General features: G+C 45.0%; 1 protein-coding gene across 1 annotated transcript in view; it reads right to left on the reverse strand.

Moving 5' to 3' along the window:
• EFCAB12 (EF-hand calcium binding domain 12) overlaps positions 1-19,804 on the reverse strand; it is a 103,820-nt gene that overhangs the window by 41,407 nt on the left and 42,609 nt on the right. Inside the window, exons 4-5 of the mRNA XM_086939237.1 lie at positions 17,143-17,302; positions 8,793-9,073 (exon numbers count right to left, since the gene is read on the reverse strand). Coding sequence (XP_086795363.1) covers positions 8,793-9,073; positions 17,143-17,302 — 441 coding nt within the window. The remainder of the gene's footprint in view (positions 1-8,792; positions 9,074-17,142; positions 17,303-19,804) is intronic.

Below are 19,804 nucleotides of genomic sequence, written 5' to 3' on the forward strand. Positions count from 1 at the left end.
GGAGCAAAAGAACAAAGAAGCAAGTCTTATTGTACTTGGTCTGAGATATGCATACACATGCATATAATTGCTAATATGTAAATTAAATTTACAAAAGGATTGCAGGAGTAAAACTTGTGGAAAATGATGGTGCTGCCACCGTCCCAGGAGTACATCATTTACTGAGAACTCTCAGTGAATCCCCCTAAAATGAAACCATAATTGTAAATCTATGCCAAAATTTAACAGGAAACCTAGAAGGAAATTTACAATTTGTTTGTGAATTGTACCCTGAATATTTGTGTTCTGAATTGGACTTCATTGGGCAAGTGCACAGATTCTTTGGGATTTTCGTCCTCTTGAGTTAATTACAGGGGTAAGCATTTCACTTGGGGTTTGTTTATCAAGAGATTTAGCAACCCTTTTTTATGGCACGCGTAAAATATGATCTCAGGAAAGGTTACCGGTTTGCTCCACATTACCAAGGGCGCTGTGCTTCGGTCCTAGTGTTTCATTTAACAAGCAAATGCATTCTGGGAGTTGTATTCCTAGTTTGCCTCAGTTCATTCAATTGAAATAACACACCTGAAAATAAGGGTTTATAAAAGAAAATCTCAGGGCTGGAGCATTGAATCCTTGGTGATGTAGCCATCTAGTAACTTTATCTTAGTGTCAAATTTGTAGCTTCTGAGTATTTTGCTCCTGACAATGAGTTTAACAAGCGATTGTGATTGTACAAGCTTTATTCGAGATAAATTCTCATAAAAGCAGCATAAAATTGAACATGACAAAAAAAATAAAAACATATCATTTGACAAATACAAATTCATGTAAACATTTGTGCAAGCTCATACAATACCTATATAAAAGATTTACATATATGACACAATAAATTTAGATTTTATAAAACAATCTAATAACATGATTAACTGGACCCTCCCAGAAATCGCCGCCTGATTGCCCATGCCCACCCCAAATATTTGGCTACCCCAACAACTATCGACTCCTGAGTTGAAGTGCACAAAATTCTCAGTGCCACAGCACTATCTCGTGTCCCGAGGTTCTTACATACAGGTGTAAGCCATACCCTCCTGGGTGAAGAATAGGCTTTGCAGGCAAATAGAAAGTGGCCTAGGCTTTCCTCAGCTGTTTCGCATACTGGGCATAACGTGTTGGTCTTCCTCTGCCAACCTGCGGTTAGTTTTTTTAGGGGAATAGAACCAGATCTAACCTGAAAGACTAGCTTCCTATCCATTGGGACCGTAATAGTATCCCAATAATTTTCTAAAATAGGATAGATTTTAGTCTCCAGGAAGCGACCCGCCATAGAGTCAGACCTAACACCTCTCAACAAGTTACTGCCCACCCAGTCCCAGTATTGTAATTTGAGGGCTTCCTTACTAGGGAAGACCTCCCCAAGTGGATTGGTCCAAAGGTTGGAGAACCCAAGGTTAAATAACATGGACCTTAAGTTTTTTAGCCACTTTATCTTGTGGAAGTTATCTTCCTTGATTATCGAAAGGAAACCCTCTGCATATTGCCTAATCTCAGGGGTTGTCCATAGACGTCTCCAATAGAGGACAGGGCACAATCGCGCTCTATCACTAATGGGACGCCTACCCAACTCCAGAAACAGTGGCAATAGGGGGGTGCTCTGTGGGAGGCCTGTAATCCCTCTGAGAAACTTGTTCTCAGATGTCTGTAAAGTCGAGAGATTGTCCCATGCCCATAACTCTGCACCGTATAAGGTCGCGCCTAAGACCGTGGCGTCATAAACCATAAGAACAGGTTTGATCGGTTTCGTCTTAGATTTTCGATGTTCCCCCCGCAATCCTCCTGATAGTTGTTGATGTTTTAGGGCCGTTTTTTCCAAGTGATGAGACCAACCAGGGCCCTCTGCTATCTGTACCCCTAAATATACAAACTCTTTAACAGTCTCTAGCTTGCTATTATTCAGGGTTACCTTAGGATAAGTTTTGCGGCGTGGGGAGAAGGCCATTAGCTTCGTCTTCCCCACATTTACTTCTAGGCCGTGCTCTTTGCAGAAAGCATCAAATATATTTAATGCACGTTGTAGCCCCACAGGGGTTTTTGACATGATCAGGGTGTCGTCAGCGAACATCAGGATCGGGACCCTGACGTCCGCTAACGATGGAGCATCTACGCTTGCTTCCAACATTCGCTCAACAATCCCATTAATAAATAATGAGAATAGTAAGGGTGCCATGGCACAGCCTTGTCGGACCCCCCTTTCCACCGGGAAGTCCGGAGTTGACTCGCCATTCCCACCCCACTGTACTCTTGCAAAGTTAGATTCATGCAGACGCATGATCAGGGTGAGCAGTTCAGCAGGAATCCCCAGTTTTTGCAGGACTAGCCATAACTTGAACCTGGGGACCAAGTCAAACGCCGCCCGTAGGTCGACAAATGCGACATACAGGCAGCCCCTACCAAGTAAGACCGTCTTCCACCGCAGTATAGTAAAGCGGAAGACCTGGTCAATAGTGCTGGTCGCTCGCCTGAATCCTGCCTGGAATGGCGAGAGAGCGTTGTTGTCATCCACCCAGTCCATAAGTTGATTAGTAACCATTCTCCCCATTACCTTTTGCACGGTTGCTATCAAACTTATGGGCCTGTAGTTGGCGGGGAGTGAACGATCTCCCTTTTCCTAACAGAAAAATGTATTTCACCCACCTCTTCATGTCATGTTTGAAAATATCCGGGGGGATCCCGTCTAACCCTGGTGCTCTCCCGCATTTTACCGAACTAATAGCATTCTCAACTTCTTTGTGGGTGAACAAATTGTCAGCTGCAAAGACTGGCAGTATGCCCTCCCCTACCCCGGGTTGCATAACTTCAGCATATTGTGGTCTGAAGTACTCAACCCAGGCTTCTTCGGCTACGTTGTTATCGGGTCTTGCGGGGCTACCTCCTCTACCCCACTTGATGATTTTCCAAAAGAGCCTGGAATCCCTGCTACTAGAAGCCCCTTTTAACTCAGCCCAATGATCTTCGTCCCATTTCCTCTTTGCCCGAGAAATGGCTAATTTATACGCTTTCCTTGCCACTCCAATTGCAACATTGTCCCTATTTCTAATAGCTTGGCCCAATTCCAATCGTGCGGATCTACACTGGCAATTGTACCATCTACCAACATCCGGGTTTTTCCTCCCTTTATTGGTCTTAGTCAGAAAACATGGTTTTAGGAGGGAAAATAGCTTATTATGGATATCAGTGATGTCCCTAGCCCCTGGAGTTGTGGAATCTACCACCTCCATGGCAGAAATTGCATTATCCACCACAAGGTTAATGTAGGTCATTGTTTCATCGTTTGCCAGTACCCGTGGCCATTTTAGCCTACGTCCATCATTAGACATAACTGGGATCTGGTCATTCCTTAAATGCGAGTTCTCAGGTCCAACATCCCACCACCTATGGGTCACACAAAGGGGGTTGTGATCACTTTCAATTCTAGGATTAATTGCCATATCAATTACCCCCTGCCACAGCTGGAGACTACATATTACGTAATCGATTCTGCTCCTACTGTTGCCGTTATCAAAAGTACAACTACCCTCTTTGTCCCCTGGGGTTCTCCCATTCAGGGCTCCTAAACCGTGCTCCATACAAATAGCATTTATTAACAGGATATCCTTTGTCCACCTTGTGATGGGATTTAGAGTTAAAGGTGGTACTCCCCAAAGATTATCCTCCTCCTTCCCTAGGGGGTCATTTGTACAGTCAAGGGGTTCAAAAGTCCTATTAAGATCCCCAACTACTATTACCCTGCTATCTTGCGACTTGGTTTCTAAGGCAGCAGACAGCGCCTCTAGAGTAGAAGAGTTAGCTGAGTTACTCCCTCTTGCATAAACATTATACAAGTCCATTAAAACCCCCTTTTCTGATGAGATTCTTAGCAGTTGCAGATCGCTAATTCCGAAATCCAGCATTTTAATAGAGATGCCCAAGTTCCAGACAGTAAGACCTCCCATTGGTCATCCTCTCCCACCTTTGGTGGCTGGTATAGAAAAATTTAAATAGCCACGGAGAAAGACGGGGTCACAAGCCCAAGTTTCTTGGAAACAACATACATCGAACCCATTGATGAATTCTACCCAAGATTGGGAGACTAGCTTACTGCCCAACCCAGCAATATTCCAAGATAAAAACATACCAGAGCTGAGCTCGATCCCACCGGAATTGCTAGTTTTGGAACATGGTTGGGGAGCCATTAGGTTTTCAACAGTATTGGGGACCTTCACACAACCGATGGCGTTTGCTGTTGGTATGGATTATTCCCCAACACTAGCATTTGTGTTTGCTGTCCCATCGCCTCCCGCCACAGTGAAACTCCCATTTCCAGTTTTCTCAACAGTTTTGTTTGTACCCGCAATATCATCATGATCATCACAGCTCCCTTTAGATTCGTTGATACACCCTCCGATACTACTGCACGAATCTTGCACAGTTTGTCAACAACCCCAACTCTGATCCTGCCATCCGACAGGAGGGTTATAATTCATACATGTAGTATAGTTTTGGAACAGTGGAGGTGGAGCTGGTGTAGGAATAATTGGCAAAGGTAGGGTGGGATGATTTATGGGTTCATTAAGCAGGCTAGTCAATACACTGGTTGGGCGGGGGTAAAAAAAGGTGAGATCGACAATTCCAATACCTCCCTTGTTTGTACCCCATCCCTGTCTAGTTATCCATCCAGCCACCCTTGGATCTTGAAAGTTAACCACAATACAATCCCCTCCCAGACTTTTAGTTGTGTACCCTATCCAATCTATTCTCCTAACCCCTAAGATTAATCCATCGACGTCTCCAGGGAGAGGACGATTCTCCCATAACCAGTGCATGATCTTGTTTTTAAGCATCTGGAAGGTTTCTCTCTGTCCTACAGATAGAGGTGGAACATTTATGAGAACGGCTACGTAGGGGAAAGAGTCTGGAGTAAGGTTCACTGGGGGTTTCCTATGTGGTGGCTTTATCAAGGGTGGTGGGATCGGTTTGGGAATTGTTAAAACAGGGCGGGGTACAGGTTTGTTTAGTAGTGACTGGTTGTTAATAGGTTGGGCGGGTGCTGTAGCTTTACCCGCTAAGGAACATACATTAACCCCTAGCCCTGCTACAGGTTTGTTTGACACCAACTGGTTGTTGGTTGGTTGGGTAGGTGCATTAGCTTTACCCACTGTGGAACATACATTAACCCCTGACCCAACTACAGAAGGAGGAACTGGTATTATTGTTGGTTGGAGCACCACAGACTGGACTGGATTTGCAGTATTAGGGGGATTTGGAGCAGAGCCCAGATGTACTAATTCAGTAGGATTGGGGGTTCTATTTACAGGTGCACTACCTGACTTGGATGGTAATCGGGGATTAGTTTGCGGCCTTTTTCCCTTGTCTTGGGTTGTATGGTTGGTATTGCCCTGGTGCTTGACGCTTACGTCCATCCTAGCGTTTGTTTTAATCAATGATTTTGTGGAAAAGAAGTTGTCTAACGTTGCCTGCTCAAAGTGGTCTAGGCGATCAGAGAGCTTAGCAATTCTATCCTCTATCGGGGAAAGAATTGATCTGAGCAGCTTTTCTAGCTCAGGGATCAGGTTTGTAATCAATGGAATCTTATCATCAGTTGGGGGGCCTGACTCAGAAGCAATATTCTTAGCAGGGACAGGGCTATCCAATAAAACAACATTCCCATTCAATACACTTTCTGTGCTACAACTTGCTTCAATGGCAACCTCTCTAGTACACATAGCTTTATGTAACTTCCTATGCTTTTGTGGGGGTTTCACAACAAATTTACATTTTCTCGGTACGGTAGTTCTTTTCCTTTTGGATCCGTGCTTGGGTTGAACCAAGGCAGCCTGGGCACCTGGACCAAGAAGCAGCGTAGGGTTAATATCACTCCCACTGGATAAGATCAGTTCAGTATCATTGTCTTTATCCACAACATTTGTGGGTACCTCAAATTGCTCGTTTACGACTGGGAGATTTACCGAGGATAAAGGTGTTACCAAGGTGGGATATGTTTGAATAGAGTGCTTGTCCGTAATGTTTTTTTGTTTTTTTAAAAAAATTTTGAAAACCTTTATTGAAACCAGAACACACAGCTATTCAGCCTGACATCCCGGAGGCAAGGCAGCAAGAAGAAAGGAGAAAAATAGTGTCAAACAATAGAGACATAATCGTCGAAGGTTAATTTTATATGATATAAATACAACAACAAGCGCCGGCGGGCGCGAAGTGGCAGTGTGTGTAATGTGACGCTGGGTGTCAGGGATGGGTAGGGAATGAGGCAGGGAAACACGTATCAAGGATAAATGGCAGAATGGGGAAAGAGGCGGGAGGGGGAAGGTAGCAGGAGAATATAATACAATAGAGCTCAGTTGGCGTCACAGGTTAGGGAGAAGCATTGTCATGTTGACTGATTGGCTCAGGCGGTAAGCACACATCCCCCCTATATTCATTCCATGCTCCCCAAATTTTAGTCCAAGTTCGAGGTCTCCCTCTGGCCACATAGACTGTCTTCTCCCTGAACATGCACCAGTCCATGTTGGCCTTCCACTGTACCAGCAGGGGGGCCTCGGCCGCACCCCATCTCTGGGCTATGTCCCTCTTAGCTACCATGTTCCCAAGGGTAACCCACCTAGTCTGTGCAACGTTGTGGTCGGAAGGCTCCCATACGTTCAAGAGGCATCAACGGGCCTCCGCCTGGGCAGCCACGGCAGTCACCTCCTCCATAACGCGGTGTACCCTTCTCCAGTAGGAGGCGATCACCGGGCAGTCCCAGGTCCGTAATGTTTTTAAGTAGTTCAATCGATAGTCTGCGCTCAGCACGCTTCTCAGCCAGTGATATCTCTTTGTCAATGGATAGAGATGAACGATTGAAAAAAAATTTATCCAGTGGACCAATTGCCAATGGGCCAGTCTCAACCGGTGGAGTTGGCGGACTGACACTACTTGTGGAGGCAGACATTGCACTGTTATGCGCCAGCAAAGTACAATAATTAGATATCACTTACTATGGAATGCGCCGGTGGACAAATATCAGGGGAATGGCCCAGCCCGGCCTCCTTCGGCCCCTGACGGCCACAGACGGTCCCGCCCTTGTCCCGGGCTTCTCCCGGCGAGCTCCCGCGCGCTCCCGCGCAGCGGTGGAGCAAGCGGTGATATGTAGACAGTGTAATTGGTGAAGGGGCGGGGCTTGCAGGGAGAGCGGCCCAGGTGTTCGCTGCCGGGCTATCAGGGACTCCTGGGATATGGAGTCCCTGACCACACTGCTCGCAGCCCCGCAAGTCTTACCAGCGCCCTTGGATACTGCACAAACTCCCCCGAGGTTCCTCTGAGGCCAAACAGCGACGCGGGACCCGCGGAGCGGGTCCGGCGAGGAGTTGCTGGGTCCACGAAGAGAAAGCTGCCACACCACAAACGGACAGCAGGTGCTCGATTAGAGGGTCCCAGAGAGGCAGTGGAAGCAAGGGCTTTTAGGTCCGTAGGTGAAGGGGCGGGGCTTGCAGGGAGAGCGGCCCAGGTGTTCGCTGCCGGGCTATCAGGGACTCCTGGGACATGGAGTCCCTGACCACACTGCTCGCAGCCCTGCAAGTCTTACCAGCGCCCTTGGATACTGCACAAACTCCCCCGAGGTTCCTCTGAGGCCAAACAACGATGCGGGACCCGCGGAGCGGGTCCGGCGAGGAGTTGCTGGGTCCACGAAGAGAAAGCTGCCACACCACAAACGGACAGCAGGTGCTCGATTAGAGGGTCCCAGAGAGGCAGTGGAAGCAAGGGCTTTTAGGTCCGTAGGTGAAGGGGCGGGGCTTGCAGGGAGAGCGGCCCAGGTGTTCGCTGCCGGGCTATCGGGGACTCCTGGGATATGGAGTCCCTGACCACACTGCTCGCAGCCCTGCAAGTCTTACCAGCGCCCTTGGATACTGCACAAACTCCCCCGAGGTTCCTCTGAGGCCAAACAGCGACGCGGGACCCGCGGAGAGGGTCCGGCGAGGAGTTGCTGGGTCCACGAAGAGAAAGCTGCCACACCACAAACGGACAGCAGGTGCTCAATTAGAGGGTCCCAGAGAGGCAGTGGAAGCAAGGGCTTTTAGGTCCGTAGGTGAAGGGGCGGGGCTTGCAGGGAGAGCGGCCCAGGTGTTCGCTGCCGGGCTATCAGGGACTCCTGGGATATGGAGTCCCTGACCACACTGCTCGCAGCCCTGCAAGTCTTACCAGCGCCCTTGGATACTGCACAAACTCCCCCGAGGTTCCTCTGAGGCCAAACAGCGACGCGGGACCCGTGGAGCGGGTCCGGCGAGGAGTTGCTGGGTCCACGAAGAGAAAGCTGCCACACCACAAACGGATAGCAGGTGCTCGATTAGAGGGTCCCAAGCATAATAGAGAATGATTTGCAGTGATTGGGGGATTTTTCTCAAGGTCATGTAATAGAAAACAGATTTTAAAATCATTTGTAAAACATATAATAGATATGTAAACATAGAAATCCAAGTCAATTCATAAGCACACTTGAAAATGCAGTATTTTAGCAATTTGTGTAATAGGAAAACAGTCTAAAAATAATCCTAACATTCATGTTTGAAAAGTGGAAGCAATGTCTTTGCTTATTATTGTGCAAACACAGCAAAACTGTGTGAAATCGATTAGTAGCTTGGTTGTCCCAGTGCAAAGTCTGCTGGCTCCATCCCTATTACCCAGACAGCCAAAATAGTGCAAAGGTATGTGCCTGTATATTTCACCAGTTCAAATGTTCTGTATTGCTGGCCCTAACCCTTAATCTGGCATTGCACACATACCTTCCTTCTCCTTCTCCTCTCTCTGTACATCTTCCCAATCTCCTCCATGTCTTCGTAGGTCAGTGGCCTTCCTTCTTCTAAGTTGATAGCTGGTGGCTCGAGTAGTCCAGACCACGTTTCTGCCGAGCTGGGCCTACTGTGCAGTTCCGGTGGCATTGGCGTGAGTCCTTGAGACCGTCCTAGGAAGCCGTAAGCAGATTTTGGTAGATCGTCCAGTGGCTGGCTGATATTTTCAGAAATACCATCTTGGATGATAAGGTTTGTGGATGGTTCACTTGTTCCTTTGAGGGAGAGTGAAAAGTTATGTTATAACCCACATAAAAACAGCATCAGCCTCAGAGACCTCAAGTAGATGTTCTAACGCTTTGTGAATGGCTTGATACTTCGTCCTGACCCCTTGAAATGGACAGAATAAGAGAGGCCTAGATGCTTATAAGCTTTAGGGGACTGGTCATCTCATTCAACACTGATGATCAGCTACATACTCTAGAAGCACACAAAAAGGAGCATCATTTTATTTATTTATTTTATTTATGTATTCTCTTTTATTTATTTATTTACGAATTTCATTTATAACATCTATGAAAAAATACAATAGCACTGTTTTTGAGTTAATTGGTAATGGAAAACCTTCTTATTTGTGAAAGAGGTGCTAAAGCCACAGGAAAATCAATCAATGGAATTTCATCCACCAAAGGTACAATGTTGTGGTGTAAATTCCACCAGTGGATTATCCTCTGATTTAGCACTTCTTGCAAAAAATATATAATTTTACATAAATATCCCAGCAGGCCGTAGATTCCACACCAGATGCAGCTTTTCTAATATGTGTTATCATTACTTTCTTCATCTCTGAAAGCATGTGTTGAGGGACACATAGTGATCTCAGTAAAAGACCATAGCTCACAGCTTCAGTTTGTACTTGTTGAACGTCCTTCAATATGTAAAGAAAATTATGGGTACTGCAAATTACAATACAAGTGAAGGATCTAAAAAAGAAATCCACCAGGAACCTCTATCTGAAATTGAGTCAATTTTACACTGATGGGATTTGCACGATACGTCAGTGACATTCCAGAGAGCTCAGGGTTTAGAGAAGATAACATGATTCTGGGTCAGTATCTTCACCATCTAGCTTTGGGGAGGCATTCCATTTTCCATGATCCTAGAATGAACATGGCCATATTGGTATCCAAGACCCTAATAAAATAACAGATTTAAAAAGGTTTTCCAAGTGCATTTTCACAAGTATTCTAGGGCCCTTTCATTTCTGTACCTGAGTTATACATTATTTAAACAGATGATAAAACACAGTGAACAAACCTCTCTAAGGAAAATGTTCTTGAAAAGTCTTTAAGAACAACAAAGAAGTGGTTGAGTGAGTGATAGGGAGTATCACTTGTGTGGTATGAAATGCAAAGCAAACTCCATCTTGAGAGTGGGATATGGCTTCATGATATATTAAAGAGGAAACTGGACACAGAGAAAGTTTTGGCCAACTCCCCAGAAGTAGAATCAAAGTTCTTCTGGCCTTTAGGCACTCAATTCATGCATCCTAAAGTCTAAACTTAAAAGTGGGCCACTTCTGAGGGCTAATTTAGAACTGTAAAGCCCTTACAATGAGTTGGGGTATTTATGATTTTAACAATGCTTACAAAGCAAGAGGACTCCTAGGCCCTCATTACGAGCGGTCCCTGAAATTCAAGTACATATGGAAACTTCTGTTACCACAACTACCGGACTTCTGAAGTTTGTGGCTAACAATGCACACCCACAGTTTTCCCCAGATAACTTTTGGCTGTTCAAAGTTGTCAAATCTTTATTGAGAAAACAATGTTCAGAGACATGCAGATTTTGGTGCAGCCAGCCCCAAAAACTGGCATGTTATAACCCATTTTGCAGAGTTGAACTCAGAATAGGAGATAATTATCACAGCTGTTAAATTCCGATCCCCAGGAGATTAGATTTTAGCTTGTACAATAATGAGCTCATATGGGTCCAGGCTACTCGTAATGAGGTCTTATAGCCATTGAGAACAGGACAGAAAATACACAGAGTGAAACAGTGACTAACTGATGCAGGGAGGCAAATTTACTAGGTACAGAGCAAGACCTTAAACCAAGAAAAAATATTTTGAGAGATTCTCTTCTTTTTCAGGGTCAGAGGAAGAGTGCTTTTTTGGTTAATTTGGCTTATGCCTGTGCTCAAAGAAACATATACTTAGTGGCGACGGGAGGAGCCAACTTAATCTTCTATAAGTTGGAGGAGGCAACTTAATCTTCTATAGGTTTTAAATGTTAGACTGGACAAGGGCCATGTAGGGAACCACAAGCTTTGATAACAGTAAAATATTTGCATATGTTGTGACCAACAATTAGCTAAAACATAGGAACCCATTCAATACTGGACAAAGCAGGATATTCCACTGCTATTTCTACTCTAATTTTATAGTGTTTATCTGAGGGAAAAAATGAAGTAATAACCACTGGCAACGTGGATGCATCAGGATGCACTCCTTAGCGGAATGCGAGTGGACCTAGGGTGGGAAAATATCGTACCCTTCTATTCGATGACATACTGCTCTACCCTGCTGGCCTAGACAGTTCCATGCCCTGAATCCTCAAGATTCTGACTGTATTTGGGTCTTACTCGGGACTTTGCATCAACTGGTCCAATTCAATAGAGTACCCGCTATCACAATAGGGACTATCACTAGAAGAAAACCGGTTGAATATAAGTACCTGGGCATCTTTGTGAATATGAAGAAGGAGTTATTTATCTGGGAAAATCTCACTAAGGTCCTGGATACCTACGGAGGGGATGTGCATCGATGGAAGAAGCGCCCGTTGTTCCTGCTAGGAAGGGCCGCCCTTTACAAGATGATCTACCTGCCAAAATATCTCTACATCCTATAAAACATCCCGAGGGGTTTTTAAAAGCAGTAGATTATGTCACCAGAATTTTACTGTAGGATCAGAGTGCTCCGTGGGTAGCCCTACTCACTCCGACTAGGAAACCTCTAGAGGTTTCCTAACCTGCGTCTGTCCTACTGGGTGACCCAGCTCCAGGTATTTTAAGATGGGGCTTTCTCATTCCAACAAGAGCCATCGCTAATGGTAGACCGGCGGGCAATTAGCCCTGTGGCCAATGTCCGCCACATATATGAGAGTAGAGAGAGGGCACCCCTGCCCCCACTGACAGAGATGGTGGCAAAAATCTGGAAAAGGGTAGCAAGTGCCCTGAGTTGGAGGGTAAAGTGATGCTGGAAACACTGCTGTGGGAGGCGGATGTCCGAAACAGGGTACGCGCAACAAAAATTAGACCTGCTAGGCATTTCGAAAGTGGGAGATGTCTGGCGTGATGATCACATTTTCTGCGCTACAATAACATATGAGCTGGCAGGCACTCAATACTTCCGATACCTACAACTGCCAAATATCTAATGGAGTTATGGAGTTCTGATGAAAGAGATCCCAGAGGAAACCCCTCCTGGAATATAGACTCCTAAGGGCTCCCCTGATTAGTCATGTGACACCAATCAATCAAATAGATTTGTAGAGTGCTTTTTGGCACTTATGAAGGAATCCAGGCACAGGCAGGGTCCAGCTGATTATCCAAATAGCCAAGTCTTCAGGGACTTTCGGAACTCTGTAAGAGATGGGGAGATTCATAGATGAAAGGGAGGCTCATTCCATGTCTTCGCTGCTAGGTAGGAGAAGGAATGGCCTCTGCATTTGCTGTTTCGGATGGGGGGGTGAGGGTTAAAGAAAGGGGCGTGGATTGGAGGTGTCTGATGGGCTGATGGAATTCAGGCAGTGGTGCAAGTAGGTGGGTCCGCAGTTGTGTAGGGCCTTGTCATGGGTCAAGAGCTTGAACTGGCATCTTTTCTGAACAGGGAGCCAGCGGAGCTCCCTGAGGAAGGGGGCGATGTGGATTAGTCTAGAGAGATCCAGACGGAGTCTGGCAGCGGCGTTCTGTATGGCAGGTAGTCATCAGAGAGGGTGAGCTGCAATCCCTCTGTAGAGAGTGTTGCTGTAGTCCAGTTGGCGGGAGAGGAGGGCCTGGGTGATAGTACAACTGCAGCTTTGGGGTAGCCATTTGTATATCTTACATACCATGCAGAGGATGAAGTAGCCAGAGGAGGAGACTGAGTTGACCTGAGTTGTCATGTTTAACTTGTTGTACAGAAAGGTGCCTAAGATCCTAGCGTGTTGAGGGGAAGTAGGAGTAGGTCTGAGTTCTGCGGGCCACCAGGATGTGTCCCATGGGAATAGCAGGCGTAACAAGGTCAGGTGGTACCCGGTGCGGAAAGTTTCTTATCACCCCCAGCTTGACAAAATGGCAAGAATATGTGCTTAAATTTTTTTTTTTGCCATTTTGTCACCCCCCTCAGTGATGACACCGGGGTAGGCCTGCACCCACCGCACCCCCCTTCGTACACCACTGCATGGGAAGCTTTTGTTTCCGAAAATCAGCCCTTCTGTCTGTTCCCAGTTCAGCTTTAGGCAGTTGTCCTTCATCCAGTTGGTGACGTCTGTCATGCAGTTGTGGAAGTTGGTCTTGGTGGGAGAGGATGAGATGTATGTCGTTAGCGTATGATATGATGTTGAGTCGGTGAGCAGGGATCTTTGGGGTACTCCACAGATGGTTTCGGAGGTGAAGGGGTGAAGGCAGACTTTTTGCGTTCTCCCAGAGAGGAAAGAGGCAATTCATCTGAGAGTGGCTCTTTGGATGCCTATGTTGAGCAGCCTTTTAGTGGTGGAATACCGTATTGAAGGCAGCTGAGAGGTCTAGAAAGATCAGAGCCGCAGTCTCTCCTCTGTTGAGTCAGGCTTGGATGTTGTTGGTAGATGCAATGAAGGCTGTTTTGGTGCTGTGGTTACCGGATAGGGAGGAGTCGAGTAAGAGGTGCTGTTACAGCTGCGAGGAGAGTTGGTGGGTGATGGCTTTTTCCAATACTTTGGGAGGGAACGAGAGCAGGGGGTTCGGTCGGTAGTTGTTGAGTTTGCTGGGGTCTGCTGATTGTTTCCTTAGCAGGGCATTGACTTCAGCATGTTTCCAATCCTCGGTGAAAGTGGCCATGGCAAATGAGGTGCAGAACAAGGTGGTAAGTATCTGGCTGATTCTGGCTTCACCTAGGTTGAAGATGTGGTGAGGGTGTGGGTCGGTTGGAGCCCCTGGGTGGACCAAGTTCATGATGGAGATGGTGCCCTGTCGGGCGAGCTGGCTCCATTCAGTTAATTGGATGTCTGTGGTGGTTGTGGGTCATTGTGTTGCTTGAAGTTGTGGCAGTGGGTTGGGGATTTGACGTTTTTATAGATGTTAGCGATCTTGTCATGCAAAAAAACTTGCAAGGTTGTCACTGAGTTCGTGTGAGGGGTTCATTTTGTTTCTTGCAGCTGAGGGGTTGTAGAATGTCATGAATGTTCTCTACCCTGCTACACAATGGTCTTCTCCTGCTCGACTGCCTATGGGATGAATGTAAGGAGGACCTAGGTAGGTTGGAGGATGATAACTGGGGGCGGCATATAGTTAAACTCATTAGGTGGTGATCAGGGCGGGATTCCAGTTGATAATGCTGAAGATTCCACATTGGGCATACCGCACCATGAGCAGGCTTTTTCTTATGGGTAAAATAGAGGCAGACCTTTGGCGCACGATGGTCTGGACACAGAGTGTTGGTGCACGATACGATATGGAGCTGCCTGAAGATCCAGGGCTTCTGGAAGGGAGTGCGGGATAGGATCTCAGCTATCCCGGACATAGCGATACACCTTACTGTGCAATTGATGGTCTTAGGAGTGAGGAGAGTTCAGACTGGAGGGGTACAAACTCCTTTTCAATGCTGCTCTGAAGGTGGTGTGGTGTGACTTGATCCGGAGGTGAGGAAGTGATATGGTCCCATCAATACATGAATGGGGAGATGAGTATGGATTGGTGTATGAAGGCAGAGGAAGTGGTATACCAGGTGAGGGGTTGCCCCCCCCCCCCAAAAAAAATAGATAAAATCTGGGGCTTGTGGCAGGCAACAGAGAATATGACTTCCTGAGTGCTCCCGGGTGAGGTGGACTGGGATGGGGGTGCAAAAGGGACGCGGTGGAGTAGGCCTAATTGATGGTCTTTGTCATGTTATGTAATGTGAATTTGTAGAGCACAGCTAATCACCCGTGAGGTTATCCAGGCACTGAGTGGAGCAGGCTTGAGAGCGGAGGAGGAGATCATACATGTTTTGTCTGGAAGAGCCATGTCTTGAGGTTCCTTCTGAATTCCATGAGGGAGGAGGAGGTTCTGAGGTGTTTTGGGAGGTCTTTCCAGGTCTTGACTGCGAGGTATGAGAAGAAGCATCTTCCGCTTCTGGTCTTCCTTGATGAGAGGGAGATGTGGACTTGTTGATAGAAGAGGAGGAGATGGTTGAGCTGGACCAGTGATGTGACGAACTTTGTAGGAGTGGGTGGGTAGCTTGAACTTACATCTTGCCTGGACTGGGAGCCAGTGGAGATTGTTGAGAGATGTGGTTATTTCACAGGATGTTCAGGATGAGTCTGGGGGCGGTGTACTGGGTGATTTGGAGTTGGCATAGGACATGAGCCCGGGGAATGGACTCACAGTACTAAACCCATTGCTCCACTCCTGAAGGTCTATTGCTATGTGTTTTGATATACGAGGGAATGTTGGAATTATGACTGGACTAGCACACCTTGCATAGAAGTTTTCTTGTTGTACAACAAACATTTATTAATTGTTACCACTGCAGTGTGATTTCAGATGTGAAACTCAATAAAAAAGATTTGAAAACAAATTATTTAATAGAGTTTTAACAAGCCAAGAGGATGATAATAGGGTAAGTAAAAGTGGTATAGTTGTTTAAAGGCTTGTTATGAGTTCCTCACTTGGTGCTCAAACTGTTTATGCCATGGTGTTGTAATTAGACATCCATCCTCTTTTTAAGAGATGTAAATAATGAGTGTTGTTCTTAAATTAATCTGTACACCACTTACTGACTGTTTGACCATGTTTTCAAAAATGTATTTCTAGAGGATGATGCTATCAAGAGCTCATAAACCTACTGTGTGAAGAACCATTATATATGCAAAATTGTTAGTGATATTTTTCATTAATGTAGCATAATGTTTAAGGTCTACAAAACCAGGATATGCCAAAGTGTTCTGATTAATTCATGGCATGCAGGTGGTATACAAAGACCAGTGAAATCAGCCAAAATCAAATTTATAAATTGACCAACTAAGCATGAAGTCCCTTTATCACAATGTCTAGATTAAAAAGACATGTTTTCTAAAAAATAAAAGTGCATGTGGCAGAAGACTAAGGAAGATTGAACTAAGAATCCAGATCATCTAGCACAGCAATACTAATACAAATTATAAAGAGATGTGACATAGAGTCTGCAGATAAACCAGAAACAGTGATTAGTTGTCAGAAGGGGCATAACATGACATGGGAAATCATTGTTAGAAATTTGCAGTGATAAAATCCTAATTTCATTCATGGGAAATTCTGAGCAAGAGATGTACCCCCACATGCATCAAGCATTTTTGGAGTCGAAAACGGTGCGATTCCTTAAAATCGGCCGTTTGCGATTCCAAAAATGCTTTTTGGAATGCATCAAGCATTTTTTGAAATCGCAACATTTTTGCGATTTCCAAAAATGCGATTGCTTTTAGGAAATCGCAAATTTGCGATTTCCTAAAAGCAATGCATGAATACTTTTGAAATTGCGAATTCGCAATTAGAGGGACAAATTTACCGAGTAGTTGAACTACTCGGTAAATTTGCAAAAAGTGTAATTAACACTGAAAACACATTTTAAAAGCATTCATGTTACGGACACACATGTCCTTTGGACATGTGTGTGTGCAACATGATGCGAAAAATACATTTCAGGGGTGCAGGGGGGGTTCATTTGAACCCCCCTCACCACCCTTGAAATGCAATCAGGATTTGCGATTTTGAAATTGCGAATTCGCAATTCCCATTCATTCCTATGGGCCAAAAGGCCCATAGGAATGAATGGGAATTGCGAATTCTCAATTTCAAAATCGCATTTTTTATGCGATTCGGTAGAAATAGCGATTTCTACCGAATTGCATAAATATTTAAAAAATAATCATGCATAGGCTTTTGCGATTTCTAAATTGCGATTCGCTTTTTATCGCAATTTAGAAGTCGCAAAAGCCGAGATTGATGCATGTGGGCCATTGAGTAGAGGTTGACTCAGCTTTACTTCTGATTTAATCCCCAAGCACCATCCATCCTTCAGCTCATCTATCACAGCGAACTATTAACTCCTTCTAAGAACTCTAACACCATCCTTGAGTGAATCTAACAATACCTGATTTAGGCTTCTTGAGCTGATGCTGCCATTCAGGGTTTTCTTGCTTCCATGACTTTCGACCCACTGCTAGCTCCTTATAGTTAATTGAGTCTGCATCCTCGGAGCCAAGGAAAATCACCAAGTCATCAAGCTGCACATCATTCAAAGGGATATTAGCCTGGAGACAGAAGACATGATTCATGTTATTTAAGGGCCCTTGCCCTATTGTCTGCTTTTTAAGGCAGAAATGACTTTCTTCAGTAGACTCTAAACATATAAACTTTACAAGTTGCTGCTGGGCTGATTTCAACATACATTGCCCATCACAAAAATGAATGATTGATTATCCTTAATATGTTGGTTTATGAGGGCTACATCCAGTCATATTTCCAAGGTTAATGAATCCAGGTTCATTTTATTTTATGTAAAGTTCCCATGTTGATAATTCGAATATCTGTCATGCATCTGGTCTATGTGTGGTATTGGTTGTTGCCTCTGAATATATTAAACTCTAAATATATTAAAGGATTCATTTAAACTAACAATTTGTGTTTTCTTTTTATTGGGTGTTTAAATTGATACATTTCCAGTATTAGCATGGAACCCACACTGACCTCTTTGCTTTTTTGCTCACATTTCTTTATTGGCATTTGAGCAAACACCTCCACATATGACACAGAGTATAGAGATAAGCCTTGTAAAAGGTCTGGTTATCATACTTTTCTCTCTGCCTCCTCGCCCCCCATACCAGCTACAGCATTGACAACAAAGCAAGAATATGACATAGTGTGATATGGTGCAATGGGAGGCAGGACAAGAACACAAATTACTTTATGTGCGCTACGCCCTTTGAGGAGTAGAGAACATAAAGACAACCATTATAATCTTCTGACTGGTGCTTCTCTCCCGCGGTAGGTAAGGAAGTGACACGGGGAAAGGAAGCGGAGAGCGAAGCATCATAAGGTCCACCCCCAGTGTGTCACACTGACCTCATTGTAACCCAGTATAAAATAAATAACATATTACTTATGTGCAGGTGAAAGCACTTGCTCTCCACAGGGTCCTGGAGTTGTAGGTATATTCGTACTGTAAGTTACAAATACCACCTTGCTATATGATGTCGACAACTCCTACATTCCGTCTTCATGAAGATTAATAAGTGAGAATTTGGTGAGACCACAACTTTTCATACATTGCATACTGGAAAAAACTGCACACAAACAACATCATTTGGGCCATCTACCCTGGAATGGGATAGTCAGAAAATGATTATCATACACAGTAACTGTGGTCTCCAAGGGAACAATCTCTTCGTGTCGTCTTCTTAGTGCACTCTATTCTCATTAGCTTCATCCTCCTTCTCCCCGCTCCTGAATCTCCTGTTTCATCCGGTGAATACTTCCACCAATCTTTCATTGACTGACAGCTGCTAGTGAATACGCAGTAAAGGTATGGTTTTGCACTATGGATTACCCTTAACTTGAGTATAGAATGTTTGCCTTTGCAGTGACATCTTGAGATGCCTTCCTAAAGGGTTCCATTTGGTTCCTCCTTCTCTGCCCAACCTAGCTGACATCTGTCAATTACCAGACCCAGAGTAAAAAAAAGAGCTTAGCTTTCTCACTTCACTTCTAGCCGCTTCATGATTGTTGCCCCACCACCTTCTCCTGCAGGTCTGCCTCCAACCGCTCTTATGCATTGACAACTCAACACCTCCAGTTTCAGCTATCAAGACATTTCTAGCTGATTATCAAGCCATTGATGTACAAATAGTTAAATGCTCTTGTTGTCTTCCTCAACCCCCTTTGGAAAGATAATCACACAATTTCTTTAAGCCTTCTGTTGACGTTTTGCCTGAAACGCTATAGTGTACTTCTTGGGTAACATGTGCCGCCCACTGCATATCTTCAGTATGGCAGCTCCCTTCACCACTTCCTCCTCTCCTTATGCAGGGTGTTCACTGTTGTGTCCATTGATTTAACCAAGTGTTGCTCATGCATCCACATTCACATTTCCCCTGAATGTCTGTATCAATATGGGGTTGCTATGGAGGCAAATGTCTCGCATCACAGCTGTCAGCCTAATACTGTCCCAGCTCTGCTTACCCGAGACTTTGAGTCCAATTGAGGCACCGATCGCTCAAAAAACCTAACCCAAGCCTAAGTCAGCATTGGTCACTATTTAGCAGACACTTTGGTCCAGAATCTTAATAATACTTGGAGCCAACGTAGAATGGGGCGATCTTATTCCTCTGCCAGCCCTGCCCTCCTACAATCTATATTTATTTCTGCATTTGTTTCTTTATCAGTGCGTTTTCAGATGTATTTTTAGTTTCTTTAAAACAGAGTTTTTTTTAAACTTTGAAATGTTTTCTATTCTTTTAGAGATACATGGAAGGAGAGCTCTATCATTAGAAAAGAAAGAGAGAGAGAGTATGTGGAATGGAAGACACATGCTGGTCATACTATTGACACTTTCGTCACCGTTGTGTCCAACAAATACAATACAACTAAACCACAGTTATCTCGCTGTCTCTGTCTCTCTCTCTCTAGTGTGCTCTCTCTCTCGCTCTAACAACATCTTGTGTTGTCCATAATCTCTGGAAATGCACCCACGATTCACCATCTTACACACCTGATCTATGGTAAAAAGAAAAAAGAAAACTAAATTTGTGTCCATT

Source organism: Lissotriton vulgaris, chromosome 9 (genome assembly GCF_964263255.1).
Source record: "Lissotriton vulgaris chromosome 9, aLisVul1.2, whole genome shotgun sequence".
NCBI lineage: Eukaryota > Metazoa > Chordata > Amphibia > Caudata > Salamandridae > Lissotriton > Lissotriton vulgaris.